Source organism: Agelaius tricolor, unplaced genomic scaffold, assembly GCF_023055355.1.
Source record: "Agelaius tricolor isolate 1412-34295 unplaced genomic scaffold, bAgeTri1.0.p SCAF_2, whole genome shotgun sequence".
Taxonomy (NCBI): domain Eukaryota; kingdom Metazoa; phylum Chordata; class Aves; order Passeriformes; family Icteridae; genus Agelaius; species Agelaius tricolor.
Genome location: NW_027269262.1, coordinates 53,541,985 through 53,563,073, shown reverse-complemented (window position 1 = coordinate 53,563,073; position 21,089 = coordinate 53,541,985). Strand labels below are relative to the sequence as shown.

At 39.1% G+C, this 21,089-nt stretch overlaps 1 protein-coding gene across 1 annotated transcript in view; it reads left to right on the top strand.

Annotated features, from left to right (window-relative positions):
• LOC139585991 (ethanolaminephosphotransferase 1-like) overlaps positions 1-21,089 on the top strand; it is a 58,035-nt gene that overhangs the window by 7,589 nt on the left and 29,357 nt on the right. The window contains exons 2-5 of the mRNA XM_071419105.1: positions 5,447-5,515; positions 10,263-10,371; positions 12,370-12,444; positions 19,637-19,905. Coding sequence (XP_071275206.1) covers positions 5,447-5,515; positions 10,263-10,371; positions 12,370-12,444; positions 19,637-19,905 — 522 coding nt within the window. The remainder of the gene's footprint in view (positions 1-5,446; positions 5,516-10,262; positions 10,372-12,369; positions 12,445-19,636; positions 19,906-21,089) is intronic.

Genomic DNA, 21,089 nt, shown 5'->3' with positions numbered 1-21,089 from the left:
AGCATTTTGAGTCATAACAACTTCCTGATGACTTCGCAATACCAATCAGAATTGTGGAATTGCACAAACCATGATGTTCTATTATTTGCTATGAATAATATCAGGTGGAAGGAAAATCTAACTATATTTTCTGGCTGTAGTGTGCACAGGCTAATGGAAATGAAGGGGGCAAAGTGAGAGGGGAGAGAGGAGCTCAGGAGCCCAACTTGGGCAGCCTCTTCCTTCACAGTGCAGCTGCATCCAGCCCTAGTTCAGGCTTATAACTCCTGGAGTTAGGTATTGGTGATCTAATAAAAAAACAAAACCAAAAAACAGCAAAACAAAACAAAACAAAACCACCAAAACAAAAAACCCCCATATATATATATATGTGGGTAGGGGAAAATGCAGAATACACCAAATTATTGTAGAAGAGACAGAAAACCCAAGCCATTATTTATGAATAATTAACTAACTGATGATATAATGTAAAGCAAGTCTATTATTAGAAGTAACAGAAGTATCAGCACTTAAAGTGCTGAACATATTTGGCATCCACAGTGTTGTGGAGCTCTGTTATTTGTAGCATGCTTCTCTTTCTTCCCTGTGTGAAGCTTTTGTTAAGATCCAAGACTGTGTTCCATAATAACTACAAACCTGTAGAAACATATATAAAGTAGAGTTAAACTCCACATGTTTAACGTATTCTAGGAATCAGAAGGATTGATGGAAAATTGTTAACAGATGTGCCAGTATTTCAGTATTTTCTTTAATTTTTGTGTGGTTCCTGAAGTGTAAAGTTTCACAGGAGCCAAGTTCATATTGCATAAGACATTGCCCAGAAGGGTGATTTCCCACTGAGCTCTCTTCAATATCAACTGGTCCATACCCTGGACTGAGAGTCTCATCTTCCAGTTTTCAAAACCACAAAACCCCCTTACCTTGTGCAAAAGAGAGTTCATTGTCATGCCTCCCATCCCTTTGTCTGTCATTTACAAAACACAGGTGTTGTGAATGTAAATGACTGAGTGGCATGATACCTGGGACAAGATGATTTAAGTACAGGAAAGGAATAATCTGTTAGTATAAAGAGCAGCTGAAGTTGAAATAATGATATAATGTAGTTATGCAACTACGTTTCTTGCAGCTTGCTTTCTCCCCTGACTCTGAAGTGTGTGTAGATGTGCTTTATGTTTTTCTCTTAATCACAGTCATTCCAAAATTTTATTCTTGTGATGCCTCCACAATGCAAAGCTGGAAAGGGCTGGGGAGTCCAGTGAAGATCCAGTGTCTGCTCTCATTAATGGTTAGCTCACTCCCTGTTTGGGTTTTGTTTGTTTATTTCTCCAAAGTCTCTCCAAGGCAGTAGCTAGGCTTTTGGTTTGGAAATAGTCAGTTCTGGAGGTAGTGCACATAATTTTTTGGTTTCACCATCCTTCAGCACTCTTCCAACATGGGCATTTGGGTTTTTGAACACACACAGCAGACAGGGCTCACTTTCATACTCTGAAAATGCCATATTGCTGGGTTACAGTGTAGTCTCCAGATTATTTCAGATACTTTGAACCTAAATATATTGAATGCTAATGATGTGTTGGGTGTGTGGGGCCAGATGATGAGGCCCAACACCCCTCCAGCAGATGTTGTGCTGTGCTGATGTGACCAGTTTGCAATAATGGGAAGTATTTCTAAGCTGTGTGGATGTGAGCCAGAAGGTACCATTTGTCTTGTATTTAGCAGAGCAGACCTTGAACACTGTGAGTGCTTTAGCCCCTTGGTTTTGGCTCTGCTCTGTCACTGCAGAACAGTTGTCTTTCTACTGTGTAGCCAAACCTTTGCTTTTGCTCATTTTTCTTTCTTCTGTTTTCCTGTTACTTTTCTTAATTGTTTATCCCTTCCCCCACCTCATCCCCCTCCCCCTCCTTAATCTTGTTTCCTTTCCCCTTTAACACAGGTGACCAGCAGAAACTTCATCCTGTGCTGGATCCCCTGGATGGAAATTAAGATGCAGGAATACAAAGTAAAAGCACATTTCATGTGTGCTGCCTGAGTCTCCATGTATGTGTGCATGTGTCTGGTGTCTGTATTCTCATTTCTAGCTCTTCTAGAAGCCATTAACACTGAGAGAGAAAGCAGATGACTTTCAAGGAGATATCAGCTATTAAATAAAACCAGAAGAGGCATTTTTAATTTTGGGAGTAAGATGAAATCAATGCCATTTTTCCTATTCCCTTACTACTGCCATTCCTTCCCAACTGTTACAACTTCTTTAAAAATAATTGAGAGAAGCTTTCTGATTATTCCAAGCCCTTCTTCTTTGTATAAGGACAATCAATCCCCTTTCCAGGGCAGAAACTGTTTGCAGGGGAGTGCTTAGTACTTGTATAAGCCTTGCACTTAAAAACCTCCAACAGGCTTATCCTCTCCACTTTTGTCTTTTAGTATAAGTGCCCTGAAAATGACAGAATTGCACAATAGCAAATGGCAGTGCTTTTTTTCTGTCGGGTTCAATGGACTCTTGCATTCATGTTCATTGGTCATAATGTGAGCATATTACTCAGTACTTTGCTTTTCTGAGCAGCCATGAACATTAAACTCCTGAGGATTTCATGGCCTTGAGGTTAGTAGCTTCTTGGGAGCAGAACAAAGCAGAGTATTAAATGGTATAGCAGACTTTATTTGTCAAGTTTTATTTTTTGCCGTGACTGAAAACTATTTTTCCATGGGTGTTTCCTTTGGTCTGGCTAAAACAAATTATTGTGGAGGGAAGTGCAAATTTCCATTCTTCTGCACATCTGCTGAATGTTCCTTCCCTGCCCAGAGGACCAACAGTTCAGCCACAAATGCAGGAATTAACAGGATGAAGTGTGGTGTGTCTTGAAATGTCTTTAGGTGACAAAAGCTGTCAGTAATTCTCCTTTTTTAAACTTTTTCCAGTAAGGTCTGTTTTGATTTTTGGTGCTTGTCTTTGGAAACTGTGAGGCAAACAAAAAGCTGACTGTGTCTCTTTTTTGTGTCTGTTATGTAGAGATATGTTGGAAAGCTACCTGATCTCTTACATTTCCCAGTAAAGAAAATACAAAAATTATATAATACCTATATAGTCTCTTTTATTTTCTCTATAAGAAAACAATTTCAAAGAAATGAGACTGATTTTCCCTTTTTTTTTCTTCTAAGAGCATGCAGTAGTTCTGAACAGCCAGTGAATATTTTGGATAGAAAGCCTCATTTTACTGTTGTCGTTTAACTAGCATGTTCTGATTTTATTAATGACTTTGACTTGGGGGTGAGGGGGGAAAGAGAATGCCAAAGTAGAAGAAAGGGTAAAACTCCCCTATTTTGACCTTTGCACATTCTTATCCAGGTATGGCTGAATTAATTGAATCTGCTGGTCAGCAAATTGTCCCATATTTCACATAGTCTTTGAATACCAGCTGGGGTAAGGAAATGGGCAGTAGCCACAGTGAAACTTTGAGCAGACTCCTGATTACCTGGAACCTCAAAAGTGCTTATGGATCCTTTGAATTTTCTTCATTCCCAGAGGATTTCCATAGTTCTCATGTGAATTAAGTGGTAGCTGACCGGTCTGTTGGGATAAGTATTTTATAGCTTGGTATTATTGTTAATTTTGGCATAAATGTAAGCAAAGCCCAGGTTTTGGTAATTTACATGCAAGCTGGACTATCAAAACTTCAAACAGTTGTAATAATCAGTGTTTGAAAGATAAATACAGCACCTGGGCCTGCAAATACATACAGAATAATGAAAAATAACGTTTTACCTGTGAATTAATTTTTTTCTGAAGTAATGTATTTAAGAATTCTAATATATATTCTGGTGGAAAATCTGTTGATGACAAAATTGCATTGTGTATTAAGTAATATGGGTAGCAGCAACAGAGAAAAATTATACATCAGAGTGAACATACATACAGTGAACATACATACATACATAGAGCATTTTTAGAAAAAATTAAAATTAGTGATGTACAGTACATTAAACTGAAAATTTTATTCCCTTTGGAAATTTAGGCAGTCTGGTCTGACCTGTTACTGCTGGATGATTTTTTTTTATATTTGTCAGTATGTATTTACAGGGAATAGCTGTGTTAGAATAATTTTATTAGATGGTAGGTTTATGATCTCTGATTTAAACTTGAACACACAAAATTACTATGTGAATGCTTTGTTTTGTCCAGAAGGTAATTAAGACATATGCTTTGTATTCAGATAGAAAAAAGTAATGTATGGAAGAGTTCCTAAGCATTTCATATGTAGGTACATGAGTTTAAGACAAGTGCCCAAGTTGCTTTGATAATTAATGACTTGGAACAGGTACTTCCAGAATGCAGTCTCCTCCAAAGACTGGTTGGCTTACAGAGGTTCATAAATTAACTATACATATGGAGAGACAATTAACTGTTAGCTGAAGTTATGTGAAAGGAGACTCTTTGTCATCAGCTCTTCTGCAAGTGAACAGCTTTGTCAAACTGTGGTCTAACGCATCCCATCTCACTCCCATTTTCTGCACATGATGTTTGGACAGTGCTATATATAGATATATCTGAATCTTTGTGAGTCATATGCATCATCCTAGCAATGTTAAGCCATATATGCGCTTTCAAAGTCCAAGAATTTCTGAAATAATTACATGTACCACCCCAATGACGGATAACTTCTTCCAATGTCTACCTGCCAGGGCTCAAGTACATGGTTTCAAGTGATATTATCAATTAAGATTGTTCTTCCTAAGATTATGCTGTGTTCTGCAGTCTCAAGGCAGGATAAAACTTGATACTGTCCTCTGAGGAAAAATGAGACAACAGCAATTCAGGGTGGCCTTGGATTTCTGAAACATTTTGTTTAAAAAAGATATAGATATGTACTTACTAGAATTTATAAAACACAGGTGTTTTCAAGTCTGTCCAATAGAGAAATGTTATTGTGGTAATGAACTGCACTATTTTAGAGCTCATTTTTATAGTAATATTGCCTTACATGAATTAGCATAGTGCAAATGCAACTGTGTTACTATGACAAAAGCTGTGTATCTCTGCAAGATAATATTCCACCTACAAACACATTCCATGTTCACTATCTATCCTAAATACTAGCAATGAACTGGTGCTCAGACTGTGCATTACTGGTAGTGGAAATAAAGGTGTTAAATCCAAAATACTGTAGAAATGCAGAATTTTATAGGGTTGTAAAATTAATAAGAATTTTAAAGTAAAATGTCACTGCAGAGCTGTTTGCCATTTCACAAGCCTAAACCTTTGTGTTAATACATAGAGTTGCTAACATGGTAATTGTAAACCAGGCCAGCGCTTTTAAATGAAATAAAACCTGTACAAATCAGAGTAAAATAAATTTACACCAGTCTCACTGAGTGCTCTTAGATGCTGAAGGACATGTAAAAATAGCCATTGTTCAGTGCTTTGTTTAACATGCTTGCTTTTTCCTCACAGTACAGTGCTGTGGATACAAATCCTTTATCTGTGTATATTATGCAGCCCATCTGGAATAAAATTATTAAGGTAAGAATTTCATTTAATAAAAACATAACATGTTAATGTAAGAATTTGTTTTAAGTATAGTGTGTACTTTCATTTAAAAATACATATTAATCAATAAAGCTGAAATTAAGACATCTGATAAAAGAAAAATGTTGCAGGATATTTAGCCATGTTTAAGGGGTGAGTGTGTTGTTTTGAGATTTTTCTTTAGAAAGAAAGGGCTGGTTTCTTTTTTTCTGATTGCTGTAGAAAAGGCATCCATTTCTTTTCTATATCTTTCGTTATTGCATCTTTCATTAAACAGCTTTGAAGACACGGATGGTTTTACTTAGTACAGATTATTTTTGTGCAGCATATGCTGCCTAACAACAGCATGGCTCTCTCTCTGTGCTGTGCATATGATTTTATGCAAGCACTGTCTGATTTTCTCCCAAGGGGACTTGCTTGAGACAGCCGGGCGTTCCTCGCAGAAGCTGAAAATGAGAGTGGTTACCATGATCACCATAACGATTGGAAGATGCCATCTCTTGAATGCATTGCAATCTGCAGTTTTTAAGAATAAACCACTCATAGCCAGTTATGCTGTTGTTGGCAAAAAAAAAAAAAAAAAAAAAGCAAGCTGTATCTCAAATAAATATGAACTTTATTGATCTCCAAGGAAGTACTGACTTCTGCATCTGCCTCATTACAGGAAATGTTTAGATTGGAGCAGACTTGAAAAGAAACCTTTGTACAAACAAAAAAAGGATGTATGTGGTCAGAACGTTGTTGGATCTGCCATCTTTGGATTCTGTAATTCAGGTGTTGATTATTCTTGATATATCAGGAAAATCATAAGCCCTAATTTATAACCTCAAAGTAATTTAATGGAAAATGTTCATATGACCCAACTGAAGAATTAAAATACAACTTGACCATGCGATGAGAAAAAAGAAATTAAAAGATTTGACACTGACTTCAGTAATTCAATTCAGAGACTTTGTTTTTATTCCCATAATAATATTGAGGAAAACAATGAGGCAGAAAAGCCCCTCCAGCACTCTGGCGTGGGAGATGAGTAGAGGCTTTACTGTGCACTTGCCCTTTGGTTTAGGAGATGGGTGGGTATTCATCTGCCATCAGACTGAAGGGGGAGTGTTGTCAATGCAAAACTTCCTTTGTAGGTAATTTATCCTAATAGTTGCAGCATTTTACCAGAAGAAGAACAACATTATTGAATGTTGCCATATAGCTTAGCCACATTATAATTGTTTGTAAAATATCAGTAGGAATGCAAGTTACTATAATGATTTTGTTCCTGAACAATGCATTGCAATAGGGAAATTGGGATAATTTTCAAAGAATTTTTGGAGAATGTTTTGCATCTATGTTCATTCAGAATTGGGCAGTACAAGTGTGCATCTTGATGACTGGGAGAAGTTCCTTCACTCAGTTTAGACATCCTGATGCATCCCTTCTCAGATATGAATTAATTATTTTTTAGTTTCTAAACTGGTGACAATCAAAATTCCACGTGGACTATTTTTACTAGATTCTAGAAGAGTTTAAAAAAAAAAGCAACCTTAAATTCACTGAGCCAAGTAAAAAGAAAAAACTACTCATGAGAACAATGGCTTGAGTTTCTGGTCTTGCCTTTCATATGCCTGTTTAATCCTAATGGCAACACAAGTTTCTCTGTATTCCACAACCAGAATTCATTGGAAGATGTGTTTCCTATGTTATAAGTCATTACCATTCATTGTAAAATGTACTTCCTGTGTTATGAGAAATTAAGAAGAACTTAACATTAAAAATGTGTGCATTTGTGAGCTGAAAACATATTGTTATAACCCAGCTCATTTATCTCTGGTGGGGATGCAGGACAATGAGGGGAAAAGGAGGAAATCCCACTGGAATACACAGGTGTATGCCAGTATCACTGAAATAAATTTAACTCCCCTCTGTTGCCTTTATGAACTTTGATTTTATCAGCAGAATTGAGCAAGAGTAGCATTTTAGTGGTCTCAAGTGACCTAGTGAAATTTGAACAGAGCTTTATAGAAATGTGTTTTTTACCATTTATTATCCAAATAATTGCTATATTAAAGCATTTGCTGTTTGTATTAAGGCTTTTAGAATGAATGGCTAGACCCAGAGAAACAGAAATCAGTTAATACTTCATGGAACTAAGAGTTTTTTAAAAGGTTCAAGCACACAAGGGTTTTGCCAGAGAGCAGATGTGATTTGCCCCATGGCACCTCCAGTTGTATTAATCATGTAGCACATTGATGTATTAGACCTCTACTGTCTGTTAATTAGACAGTAAAGATTGCAGCTCATCCTTCTATAGCATACTAATAAATTCAGGCTCTATTTTTCCAAGGTGTGTAAGAAGTTAATCTTGAACACCCTGTGATTTTCTAATTATGAAATAGGGTGATGGTAGTGTAATGCCAACTAAAAAGATAAGGAGCATTAAATATAACAAAAGGGATTTTGCAACTGGAATACTTTTGAAATACCTAGACAGCTTAGGTTCAGTAAGGATCAAAAGAACATGCTTAAGGGTTTAACTGCAGGAGAGTCTGTTTTCCTGAGGACAGAACTCCTGCAACTCTTTTTCATGGTGTGTCTGTTAGCCAAAGGGATTGCAACTGTAACAAGTTGAAAAACCTTTGAAAGTTTCCTTCTTAAATTACACAGTTAGCAAGAAAGTCGGTTAAAATAATTTCTTCATGTTCACACATGGAAGCATGAATTATTTCCTGTAATAACTTAAACATGACATTGTGACTATTTAGAATGATGAGCCTAATTAGAAAGCAGACATTTGTGGTGCCCCACTTGATTTGATTGTCAACAATCCTTATGAATCATCCAGGAAAAAGCAGTCAGTTTATCCATGTATATCCATGTAAACATTTCAACCATAGTGTCTTAGAGCATTCTTTTGATCTGTGATTTAGATTAAAAGAGACAAATCTAGATTTTTTTTTTCAGTGTCTGTGCTTCTTATTTCATGGAAGGTCAGAGATAGCAGATAAATCCCAGCAGGAGATCCATCTTCTGCATCCTGAGGTAGCAAAGGTGGGAGATGTGCAGCTGTTGCTGCACGCTGAGCATGCAGTCAGTGTAAGAAAGGGAGACCATGCGGCGAAGGGTTCCTCCTTAGATGATCTCCAAAAGGAATTTCAGGGGACATTTGCTGTCCCTTTTCTTAGAGGTTTAGATTTGCCCGTTTGAACACTCAGAATGATAGATATGTTACATTTTAAAAATTGTTGCTATATGCATTCCATGGTGTATTTTAAATACCATGAAAGCTGACATGCAGTGTTTTAAAATCAGTGATAAAGTCCTACTGATAAGGAAACAAATATCAGATATAATAGTTTTCCCAATGTCATTACAGAAAACATCTAAGAAACATAATGGAAAAGTGTTCAGGAACTCTAACCTGGTTTTTGGAAGTATACACTTAGTCTGTACACTATTGGTTTTCACAATTTCTCCTGAATATTACAAATTGTTCTATAGTTGAAAAAGATAACCCAGTCAGGATATTAAATCAGTCAAAGCATTCAGATTTTTAAAAGTAAATTTAAGTAAATGTAGTAGTTGGATAGAATAAATTAATATGTATTCATCTGTCTGTTCAGCTAGCTAGTCCAGAGATATTAACAAAACATTTGATTTCAAAACTATTACTGGTATAGTTAGAGTATGCAATATACTATAGTATATTGTAAATATACTATAGTATATTGTAATATACTATTCCTGTTAGTATCAGGAATTATTTGATTTGATTTTCTTTAATATTTTCTTGTACTGTTTTATAGTGTTGAAGTACTTTATATACATTTTGAGTCCTTAGACACTCCAAATAATTTAATTATAAGCCTCTAGTATTTATGTGTTTTATATATATTGATAATGTGTTTGAGTGATGGTAATGGTTGATACTTAGTATTTCTGCAAATATGTTCTGTCTAAAAGTCATGTAGAAAGCTGTGTAGGCTATTTCAAAAATATTCTGGAGAAGCTGTGTTGCTTGGGAAGAGTATTTTCAAAAGGGATTCCTTTTGCAGTATAAGGAGCCCCTTAAAGCCAGGGAATGAATGCCTGAGAATGATTACTGGGACAAAGAGGTCTAGGTGAAGGCAGAGTCCTTTTCAGCACGCTCCAAAGTAAAATGAGTTAATGGAGTGTTAATAATTGATGAATAAAGAGGGAGACCCTGTCAGAAAGTTACTATCTAGAGAGCAGGGAGATGCTTGTAATGGGGAGATTTCTGAATCTAAAAGTGTAATGCACTCAGGGTCAGAATTAGTTGATGTTTGGAGTAAGAAATTATTCATATACTTTGGAAGAAGGGCTTTCCTTGTTATAGTGTGGGAATACAATGCTTAAAAAACCTGCCACGTGGATGCTGAATTACCACACTGGGGTGCTGCAGCCTTCTTTCAGTTCTGATACAGCTGATCACAGAAGGCTTTCCTTGGGAGCTGGGTGAATGAGGGCAATGTACAACATTTTAAAGGGAGTACAACGTTTCACAAATATCATTCTTACTGCAGTCACAGAAATCAGGCAAAAGGATTGCATTTGAAAATAAATTTCAGAAATTAAAACTGTATTTGGATTTGAAAATGGGGAAATATACACAAATCTGAATATTGCTGATGTAATATAAAATCTTCTTTCCTGATAAAAAATATTTTATTAAAATAAGATGTACAATTTGAAATATATTTTTTCTGATTTTTTTCCTTTCATTTTTTAACAGATAGTGCCTTTGTGGATTGCTCCCAACCTGTTAACATTCTCTGGATTTGTCATGATTTTGTTTAATTATTTTCTAATATCTTTTTATGACTGGGACTACACTGCCTCAGGTAAATATGTTCACGTTGTAATTTTTCAGAGTTATTGAACTGCTTATAATTCTGAATGTTACAGAGAGGTATCAGACACTTAAATCTTCCACTTATTCCCTTAATAAGGCTTCTATAGGTGCAGGTAGGAGAATCTACCTCACACATAGCATTATAAATTTAGATAATTTTATTGAAAAATCTAATTTAACTTTATCCCTAAAATGGGTTTCAGCATATGCTGCTTGAAGTCTCTGGTAAGATCTCATTATATTTAAAATTTATTCCAGGGTTTAAATATGCAGCCAAAATCCACTTGAATATTCTTCATAACATTTTCATTGATTTCACATTTCCTAATACCTACACTAATGCCTGCAAGAGTTAACTTCCCTTTCATTTCTCCACTATTCACACCCCCTATTCAAGACTGCTTCTAGACAAAAACATAGTTTCTAAATAAATGTCTCTTCAAATTATGACTTTCAAAGTCCAAGTCCATGTTTGCTCCTCATTGAAGACCAAGTCAGAATTTTTTTGGATCTAATTGCTCCTGAGTAATATGTAAAATACATATAGATAAAAGGTTTTGATTTTCGTTAAACTAGACAATTCAGTGAAGATAACTTTTATTTCCTGAAACAACTACATTTAGCTGCCTTTATTTTGTTTTGCCTGTGGTTAGCTTCAGGAGGCAGACTTTGGTGAGGGTTGTTGTACATTTAGCATGGCAATTCTAGAGGCAGGGATACTTGTTAGCAGTTTTGGTTCAAAAGTTACATTTTCAGGACCAGCTTGTTATGTAGTTGTCTGACCTCGTTCTTGCACACCTGGTGGTTTGGTTTTTTTTTTCAATGCAGATGATGTTTACTCAGCCCTGTAATAAAAGAACATCCAGAACAGATCTTTTTAATGGGATGATGTTATCTTGGCACATTCTCAGTAGATATACATGGAACTTGAAGACATTTGAAATGGTGATGAAGTCTGTTAGAGTTGAGACCTGTATGTGTAGTTTGCAAGCTCTTCCTGAGTCCACATGAGAACAGTCCCCATCATTTCTCAGTTGATGGAAAATTTCCATACAACCTAAAGGGCCTTTGGAGTATCATATATCAATCCTATACCTAGGATCAGAAATAAAAAATTTAATTTCCTGCACAGTTGGTTTTCATGGTACAGTTTGTAGATTTGCAGCTAGGAGTCAGGAATTGTCATCTTTGCTTTCAGAATGGCAAGATGAGGCACTGAGAGAAAGGAAGTCAGGGCACTGCTTTAGGTGCTGGCATCTTTCAGGCAAGGACATACCTCTGTATGCAGGAATTCCCTGTGTTTGGTGCCAAATGGCAGAAACCTGAGAGCACTTTGCATTTACAGTTGTTTAGTGTTGATGTAGTTTTGGGTGATGTTTAAGTTAAATAGAAGTCTCTTTGGAAGAAGGATCGATTTCTTTAAAGGAGCAACAATAACCTTGGATTAATGCTGTCAGCAGAGCAAGAACAGAACTCTGGGCTCTGTCCAATTCAACTATCTTTTCCTTTTTCTCATGGAAAAAAAAAAAAAAAGGGTGCTAGTATTTCTGCTTGCCTAAGGACAAAAACTTTCTGTTCAGATCTGTGCGGTGAGAGTGCTACACAAATCCCAGACTGGTACTGATAATAATGCTTGAAAACTTTTTTTCCTATATATAACATGAACATTAACTAATTTTTCAATGGATATTCTTCCCATGACCTGTGAATATTTGCCTAGTTGCTATCATTGTTTTGTGCAATATTAGAGTCATTTCAGGACCAAAAACCTCTCTATTACCTTTTGTCCTTTACGGTGGAAACACATTCAAGCCTGCTCAGTGCTTCTTTGATAGAGCTCACCAGTGCCTGAAGGTCAGACTCAAATATTTCTGTTTGATGCAATGTGTTAATCAGTGGCAGCTAGTTTGTATCTGTGTGCATATCTTGGTGGATTTCTTTGATGTTAACCCCTGTTACCCTGACTCACTACCCCATTTTTTTTCAGGTACCAGTCCTGGACTTGTTCCCACCTGGGTGTGGCTGTTCAGTGCTTTTACCACCTTTTGTGCTTATGCATTAGGTAATGCAGAGTGAAATAATTTGCATGTCTGACATTTTCATGTAATTTTGTCTTCAAATTCACTAGTGATGATTCTGAGATAAAGAGGCATTGTGGATAAATTACTGATCTCTTTCCAAAACAGTTCTCTTAGATTAAAAAAAAACCAAACAAACTAAAAAACCCCAAACCACAACACACAATAAAAATGTTTATCAGACTTAAACCCAAACTAGCATGTTAAGTAATATATTAGAGGCTCTATTACAGTAACTCTTATCCCTCTTGAATGTTCAAATTATTTTAGAGGAACAATGGAAATCATTATATAGCAGCAGTCTGGTTCCAATGCCCCTGCCATGGACAGGGACACCTTCCACGAGATCAGGTTGCCCAGAGCCCCATCCAATCTGGTCTTGAACACTTCCAGGGATGGAACATTCCCAGCTTCTCCAGGCAACCCAATCCAATGCCTCATCATCCTCACAGTAAAGATGTTCTTGTTAATACCTAATCTAAACCTACCTTCTTTCAGTGAACCCATTCCTCCTTGTCCTATCCCTACACGTCCTTGACAAAAGTCCCTCTCCAGCTCTCCTGTAGCCCCTTTAGGTACTAGAAGGCTGCTCTAAGGACTCCCTGGAGCTTTCTCTCCTCCAGGCTGAACAACTCTCTCAGCCTTCTTCATAGGAGAGTCGCTGCTGTTTGGTTTCATAAAAATCTTTGTCCCTTGATGATGATATTCTGAGAAGCTCAGACATCAGAATTAGCAGAGGGTGCTTTCAAAGAAATAGGAAAAATAAAGGACAAAGCAGAAAAAAGGAAATTGTTAGGCACTTCAGTGCTTAAGGACTGTGTCAGGAGAGGTGGTGATGACAGATGTGATGACAGGCCTGAGTTTCTTATGGAAATAAGTGTATATTTTTTTCTTTCCTCTTGCTGTTTTTCTCCTATAACACCTATGTCTCGGTTTCATATTCTATTTTTACTACTTCATTCTGTGCCATGAGTGTATTTTTAGGTAGACTGCACCTTGCTGTGCGGTGGTGTGAAGACAGACCTGAAATTATGCTGACCTGGAAGTGAGATCCACATTTATGTGGCTTTTTTGCTTTCTCTTCCAAAGCTCTCTCATTCCAAACTAAACTTTCCACACAATGGTGCAACAGAATTAATTTCTGGGGGGACTAAAGGTAATATATTTAAAGGACTGCACAGTTCTGTGTAATAAGGGCCCAGGAAGGCTGGATACATTTAAAGAAGGAAATCTTATAGGCACAGGAGCAGGCTATCCCTAGGTGCCCAAGGATGAGCCATCAGGGAAGACTGGCCTGGCTGAACAGGGAGTTTTCACTGGACCTGGAGAGAAAAAAAAAAGAGTTTATAAACTTGGGAAATAGGGGCAGACAACTTAAGAAGAGTTCAAGGATGTCATCAGGTCTTGTAGAGAGAAAACTGGATTGGTGAAAGCTCAGCTTGAACTCCATGCTGTCACTACTGTGAAAGATAATACAAAGTGTTTTTATAAATACATTAGCAACAAAAAGAGGGCCAAGGAAAATCTCCATCCTTTATTGGGTGCAAAGGGGAACATTGTAACCAAAGATGAGGAAAACGCTGAGGTACTCGATGCCATCTTTGGCTCAGTCTTCAACAGAAAGACCCAACACCCTCCAGGCAGGCGGCCTGAGCTGGTAGGGAGGGACAGGGAGCAGCCAGAGCCCTGCTGGGATCCAGGAGGGAGCAGCACAGAGCCCTGCTGGGATCCAGGAGGGAGCAGCACAGAGCCCTGCTGGGATCCAGGAGGGAGCAGCACAGAGCCCTGCTGGGATCCAGGAGGGAGCAGCACAGAGCCCTGCTGGGATCCAGGAGGGAGCAGCACAGAGCCCTGATGGGATCCAGGAGGGAGCAGCCAGAGCCCTGCTGGGATCCAGGAGGGAGCAGCACAGAGCCCTGCTGGGATCCAGGAGGGAGCAGAACAGAGCCCTGCTGGGATCCAGGAGGGAGCAGCACAGAGCCCTGCTGGGATCCAGGAGGGAGCAGAACAGAGCCCTGCTGGGATCCAGGAGGGAGCAGCACAGAGCCCTGCTGGGATCCAGGAGGGAGCAGCACAGAGCCCTGCTGGGATCCAGGAGGGAGCAGCACAGAGCCCTGCTGGGATCCAGGAGGGAGCAGCAGTGCCCTGCTGTGATCCAGGAGGGAGCAGCACAGAGCCCTGCTGGGATCCAGGAGGGAGCAGCAGTGCCCTGCTGTGATCCAGGAGGGAGCAGCTGTGCCCTGCTGTGATCCAGGAGGGAGCAGCAGTGTCCTGCTGTGCCAGCTGACACTCACCAGTCTGTGGGGCCAGATGGGATCCACACCAGGGTGCTGAGGGAGCTGGTGGAAGAGCCAGGCTACTCTCCAGCATTTTTCACCAGTCCTGGTCAACCAGGGGGGACCCAGAGAACTGGAGAACTGGCCAGTGTGATGCCCACCTGCAAGAAGGATTGGAAGGAGGATCTGGGGAACTACAGGCCTGTCAGCCTGACCTCAGTGTCTGGGAAGGTTATGGAACAGATAATCTTTAGTGTCCTGCAGCACATGCAGGACAGACGGGATCAGGCATGTTTAATATCTTTATCAATAATTTGAACGAGGGGATTGAGTCCACCCTCAGTGAGTTTGCAGATGACACCAAGTTGGGTGGGAGTGTTGATCTGCTGGAGGGCAGGAAGGCTCTGCATGGGGATCTGGACAGGCTGGATCAATGGGCTGAGGCCAATGGTGTGAGGCTCAACAAGGCCAAATGCCAGGTCCTGCACCTGGGTCACAACAACCCTAGGCAGTGCCACAGGCTGGAGAAAGAGTGGCTGGAAAGTGACCCAATGGAAAAGGAGCTGAGGGTGGTGGTTGACAGTGGCTAACATTGAGCCATTGTGTGCCCAGGTGTCCTAAAACACCAATGGCACCCTGGTCTGTATCAGAAATCATGTGGCCAGCAGGATCAGGGCAGTGATTGTCCCCTGTACTCAGCACCGGTGAGGCCTCAACTTGAATCCTGTGTTCAGTTCTGGGCCCCTCACTACAAGAAGAACATTGAGGTGCTGGAACATGTACAGAGAAGGGCAACAGAGCTGGGGAAGGGTCTGCAGCACAAATCTTATGAGGAGCAGCTGAAGGAGCTGGGGATGTTAAGTCTGGAGAAAAGGAGGCTCGGGGATGACCTTATTGCTCTCTACAACCAATAGACACCTGTAGCAGGACGCTGTAGCAAGGTGAGGATTGGTTTCTTCTCCCAGACAACAATCAACGGGACAAAAGGAAGTAACCTCAAGCTGTGCCAGGAGAGGTTCATGTGTGACATCAGGAAGAAATTTTTCTCTGAAGGGGTGGTTAAGCCTTGGAATGGGCTGCCCAGGAAGGTAGTGGAATCGCCATCCCTGGAAAATGTTCAAGAAATTACTGGACATGGCACTTGGCATTATGATTTAGTTGACATGGTAGTATTCAGTCAGAGATTGAACTCAACAATCTTGGAGGTCTTTTCCAACCTTAATTGATTCCAAATGTACCCTCTCCTTGACGCTGTTTCTGGTAAGGCCATTGCAGTGTAGCTGTATATTTGTGTGCCATATTTGAGATGCTCAGGCTATATACAGGTGTGTTATACATGCAGTGCTGTGCAGAGGGGCTGACCACTTTTGGAATCAGACCAATGCATGTAGAGCCATCTTGATTGGCCTGGGGTATCCCCTTGAGCAGATCTCTCCCCCTGCATTGTACATACCTTGGCATTTCTATTCAGTTGGTGAGATTGTGCCAAAATCTTTTTGTCCAGAGTTTCTTTGTGCCATAAAAAGCAATGGGACAACAATCCCTTGAAGGTGACTACTACTCAGATTTCTCTAGCAGCTCTCTGTACTCAGAAGGGTGGTTTCTTTTGTGAAAACCATTTTTTTATGTCATTGTATGGAATTTATTGAAGTGACTATTGCTTCATAAATTGGAATTACATATTGGAACTGTTACTGTATGGCACCCCAGAAGGCTCATGGGAAGTTCAGCTTCTGAGATTTTTAATGTAGTTGGTTTTTTCCAGTGAAGCTTGTAGTTCCTAATACTTGTAAGGCAAGGAATATGATGTTGACAGTCAAAGCTATAATGAACTAATATATATGTAGATTTTTATGTCTGCTGCCCAAGCCACTTCATGAAATATTTAGTCGGAGATTTAATTTTGCATGGCCAAAGTTTTCCCTCTGGAAGGCTGCAAAGAACCATAATAACTAACTAAATATGCAACTGTAATCTTTCTCAGCTTATTTTAATGACACAGTTACTCTCTCCAAATTCCCTAACATGCTGCTCTCCATCCCTCCTGATTTTTTAAGGTGGCTTGGTATCATTTCCTTCCCATGAAATGGAGGGCTTTTTGCTGTTACTTTGAATTCCACTCTTTAAAAGTTATATAAACTTTATAAAATGGAGTATTTATGAATCTTTGTGAGACAAAATCATAATATAAGAATTCTAAATCAATGGAAGTGTGAAACACTGTATGCTGACCAATGAACACACACTATTGTTGGCATGAATGATTTCAAACTGAAACCTAAACCAGAAAATATTTTCAGTCTTTTAAAAAGCCAATGAAACTACATGGAAAATGTGGTTAAGGATTTCTGAAAATCCGGTTTGATGTATGTGTCATATGGTTCCTGTATTTTTTTCCATGACCATTATAATTAGAAGTACTGTATTTTAGGACAATACTATAAGCTTCTTTTTACAAAAACCAAGTTCTTGCAAAATGAAAACCACTTTTCACTGTGAGGTAGATATTTTAGTATCTATATACTTGTGTGACAAGGTCAAATTTATAAACAGACAAATGTTTTAACATTCTTATTTTTAAATAGTAACACCTGTGTACCTGAATCCTGTCTGATTTGAGATAGGTGTTCTTGGAACATAAACCACCACAAACTCTTTAAGATTGCTTATATCTTTATTTGCTGGTAAGGTTTCAGAGATGTCATTCAATGGATGGAAGAATTTCTAATTTTATTGCAACACCTTTCAAGTAACCTCAAGCTTACACAGTTTTCTTTCTGCACATTTCAGTAAGATGCTGAAAATTCAATGGAAATGTTAATAGAGAGAGAATGAGTCTCTAGAAGAAGACAAGCTATATTTGAAATCCTCTATGAGATATTTAAGTTTTTGAGTTCTGAGAACTGTCTCAAGAGATTTGTGTTTGAGCAGAGGATATATCACAGCTGTTTAGATATTACAATAGAGATATAGTCTAAAATCTGTACAAAATGAAATCCCATCTTTTCCTGGTTTAGGTCCCTGAAGTATATTTACATTAAACAAAACTCACAGTACTGCCAAATAATTGAGAGAAGTAAGTAGCATATGATCTACAGCAGCTGTGGTGTCTTTGGTCTCACTCTGCTGAGTTGTGCTCCTCCTCAGTTTTGGGTTATTAATGCTAACAATAGCTAATAATTGTTAGCTATAGCACCTGCCAAATAATATCAAATTAAAAAGCACCTCCATTTTATTTTGAGATTCAAGACAAAACCAAGTAATCTGTAGGGTTTGTTCTGTGTACTTTTTCCTAAGAGGTTCATCCTGCATGTTTACATGTAACTTCAAGAGGAAAATAGTTCTATTTTTCACCTGCACAGTCTCAGAAAAGAGCCTAAGAGTATGGTTTGACATTACAACTAAGAAATGTTACAGCTGCTAGACCACCTTTCTCCTCCCTGTGTTCACCATCCCTCCCTAGTGCCATCTCCCTTGCATTTTGTGCCATTCACAGTACCAATTCAGTGACCCAGAAGAAAACATAATGTTTGCTGTCTTTCCACCAGCTGAACAGGTTGCAGGTCACCCTGTTCAGCAGAAGTGATCTATCAGAGCAACTCAAAACAACTTGTCCAACTACATCCCCAGAGTAAGGTCCTGTACAGTGCTGTATCATTTTTTTAGCACTCAAGCACTAAAAGTAATCAACACATAATGCACCTTAACTAATGCATTCTTACAATCATATAATCATACATGTTGGAATAATCCTTTAAGGTCATCAAGTGCAGCCATTAACCCAGCAATGCCAAGTCTACCACTAAACCATGTCCCCAAGTCCCTCATCTGCACACCTTTTAAATACCTCCAGTGATGGTGACTCCACCATTTACCTGAACAGCCTGTTCCAATGCCTGATAACCATCTTTTTTTTTTTCTAATTTTTCCTAATGTCCAATGTAACCTCCCCTGGTGTGACCTGAGACCATTTCTTCTTGTACCTGGGAGAAGAGACTGACCCCCATCTCACTAAAACCTCCTTTCAGGTGGTTGTAGAGAGCAATAAGGTCACTCCTGAGCCTCCCTTTTTTCCAGGCTAAACCACCCCAGCTCTCTCAGACACTCCTCATAAGACTTGTGCTCCAGACCCTTCACCAGCTCTGTTGCCATTCTCTGGACACACCCCAGCACCTCAATGTCCTTCTTGTAGTGAAGGGCCCAAAACTGAACACAGGATTAAAGGTGTGACCCCACCAGTGCCAAGTACAGGGGGACAATCACTGCCCTGGTCCTGCTGGCCACACTACTTCTGGTGGAGGCCAGGATGCCATTGGCCTTTTTGGCCATCTGAACACACTCTTATATGAAAACTGAAAAACACTTCAAAATATGTGTAAGCACAAATGCAAATAAATTTTGTGAAATTTGCTCCCTCCTTTAAGCTGCCATGTAACTGTTAGTCATTGAGGTATTGAGCATCAAGGAACTTAAAAGCCTTAGTGAATCCATCCCACAAGAGGTCTGAAGGCTCAGAGGGTCCACAACACCAATGGATGGGCAAGAAGCTCTATGGACACTTTTCAGCACTTGAAACTAATTGCAGGGACTGATGTAAAAGTGTTTCAAGACCACTGGGGGCAAGTAATTAATTATGAGTGTCTTTCTAAAACTCATGAGAAAGGTGGCATTTAGTTTCAGAGCTGAGGTAAGGACAGAAAAGTTCCTTGCTATCTTGAGCAATTATTTTATGAGCAGTTTTAACCTGATGGTATTGAGGGGGCTGTTGTGCTTCAGTTTGCTGTCATCAGTGTAATTTTCCTGTATGTTATATATGGCAGTAGTGAATTATATGTGGAGAAAGCTACTGCTTTTGTTGTGCTCTAATTCTTTGTTTATTTTCCTTTCTCAATCCTTCTAGACTCCATAGATGGGAAACATGCTCGAAGGACTCAGTCCAGTACTCCCCTGGGAGAACTATTTGACCATGGGCTGGATAGCTGGGCTACCTCCATTTTTGTGCTTTCCTTTTTTTCTGTCTGTTCCCGTGACAATGGGAAGACTGGAGTTTCTGTATATACAATGTATATATATTTAAGCATTGTCTTGTTTAACTTCATGTGTTCACACTGGGAGAAATATAACACAGGAGTTCTTTTTCTTCCTTGGGGATATGATATAAGCCAAGTGGTAAGTATTTATCATCCCTGTTTTGGTTTTGGTTTTTTAACTATGTAATTGTTTTCGTAATATTAAAGCAATAGAAAAATAGAGTTCAAGGCGAATATATTTGGCTGAGATATTGAAATATGTGAAATTGCAAAACCCTAGAAGTAATTCAGAAATATTTTCTGCATTTGCAATAAAGGGCTGTTCTTGAGCAAATTGTCAGCATCAGTGATTCATTGCTGTGCAGGAGAAAAAGGCTTGCAGCAAGCCTAGCAGCCAGACAGTGCCCATGAGAATGTCATTTAACTGCATTTGATTTGTGATATTAACAAAAATTACTATGCTGTCTGAAGCCACAAGCTATTCTCCCCCCAATACCAGATTGTGAGGCACGATGTGAATTAGTCGAGGTAGTATCTATTAACAGTAATTGCACAGTTATACACTACCAGACCTTCTCAATTCTACTCCATTCTATAACAAATGTGGTAATGGAAATGCAGAGAGAGGTAGCTGTTGTCAAGTGACTTCTGCCTTTGAAAAACAAGTCAGTCGTCATGGATGTCAAAAAGTCATAGACATTCAGCAAGGTCAAGTACTTATCAGCCCACAGTCAGCATCAGCTGAGTTCTTGTCTGGTTTTCAGCCCTGTGGACATCTTCAGAAAGCATGCCCAGGGCACCTAAGTGAATGGTGTCCTCAGTGCACAGATGAGTAGCAGTATTAACAAGCTTAGTGCCCTTCCAAAGGCCCAGCACTTCCGTGGGCTGGCTTATCTGTGTCTCAGATAGCCAAGGTCTTGCAGCCTGAAGAGCACAGTCAGTCTTCTGAGCTTCCTGTTACAGGCACGAGATGAAAGGTACAGCCAAATTATTGAAAATAAGTTTGACAAATACTCAAATATGTGTTTTAATGGAAATACAGTATTCAAATTAATGGCTGCAGATGTAATGCTGTAAACATAATCACAATCCAGTGGTTTGAGAACAACTCAGAGATGGTGGTCCAGCTGTGGTGCATCTGTGTTGTCCCCTAGAAAATAGGTTTTGGAAGAAGAAGTTGGCTCAGGACTAAGACATTAGGCAGCCAGCTGGTCTGCAAGTTTCAGCCATGTCTGTGTAAGGCTTCTCCCTGAAGTTCTTCCAGCAGGAGAGGAGTAGCTGTGTTCAAGCCTATTTCACTGGTTGCTCAGATGATCACTGTAC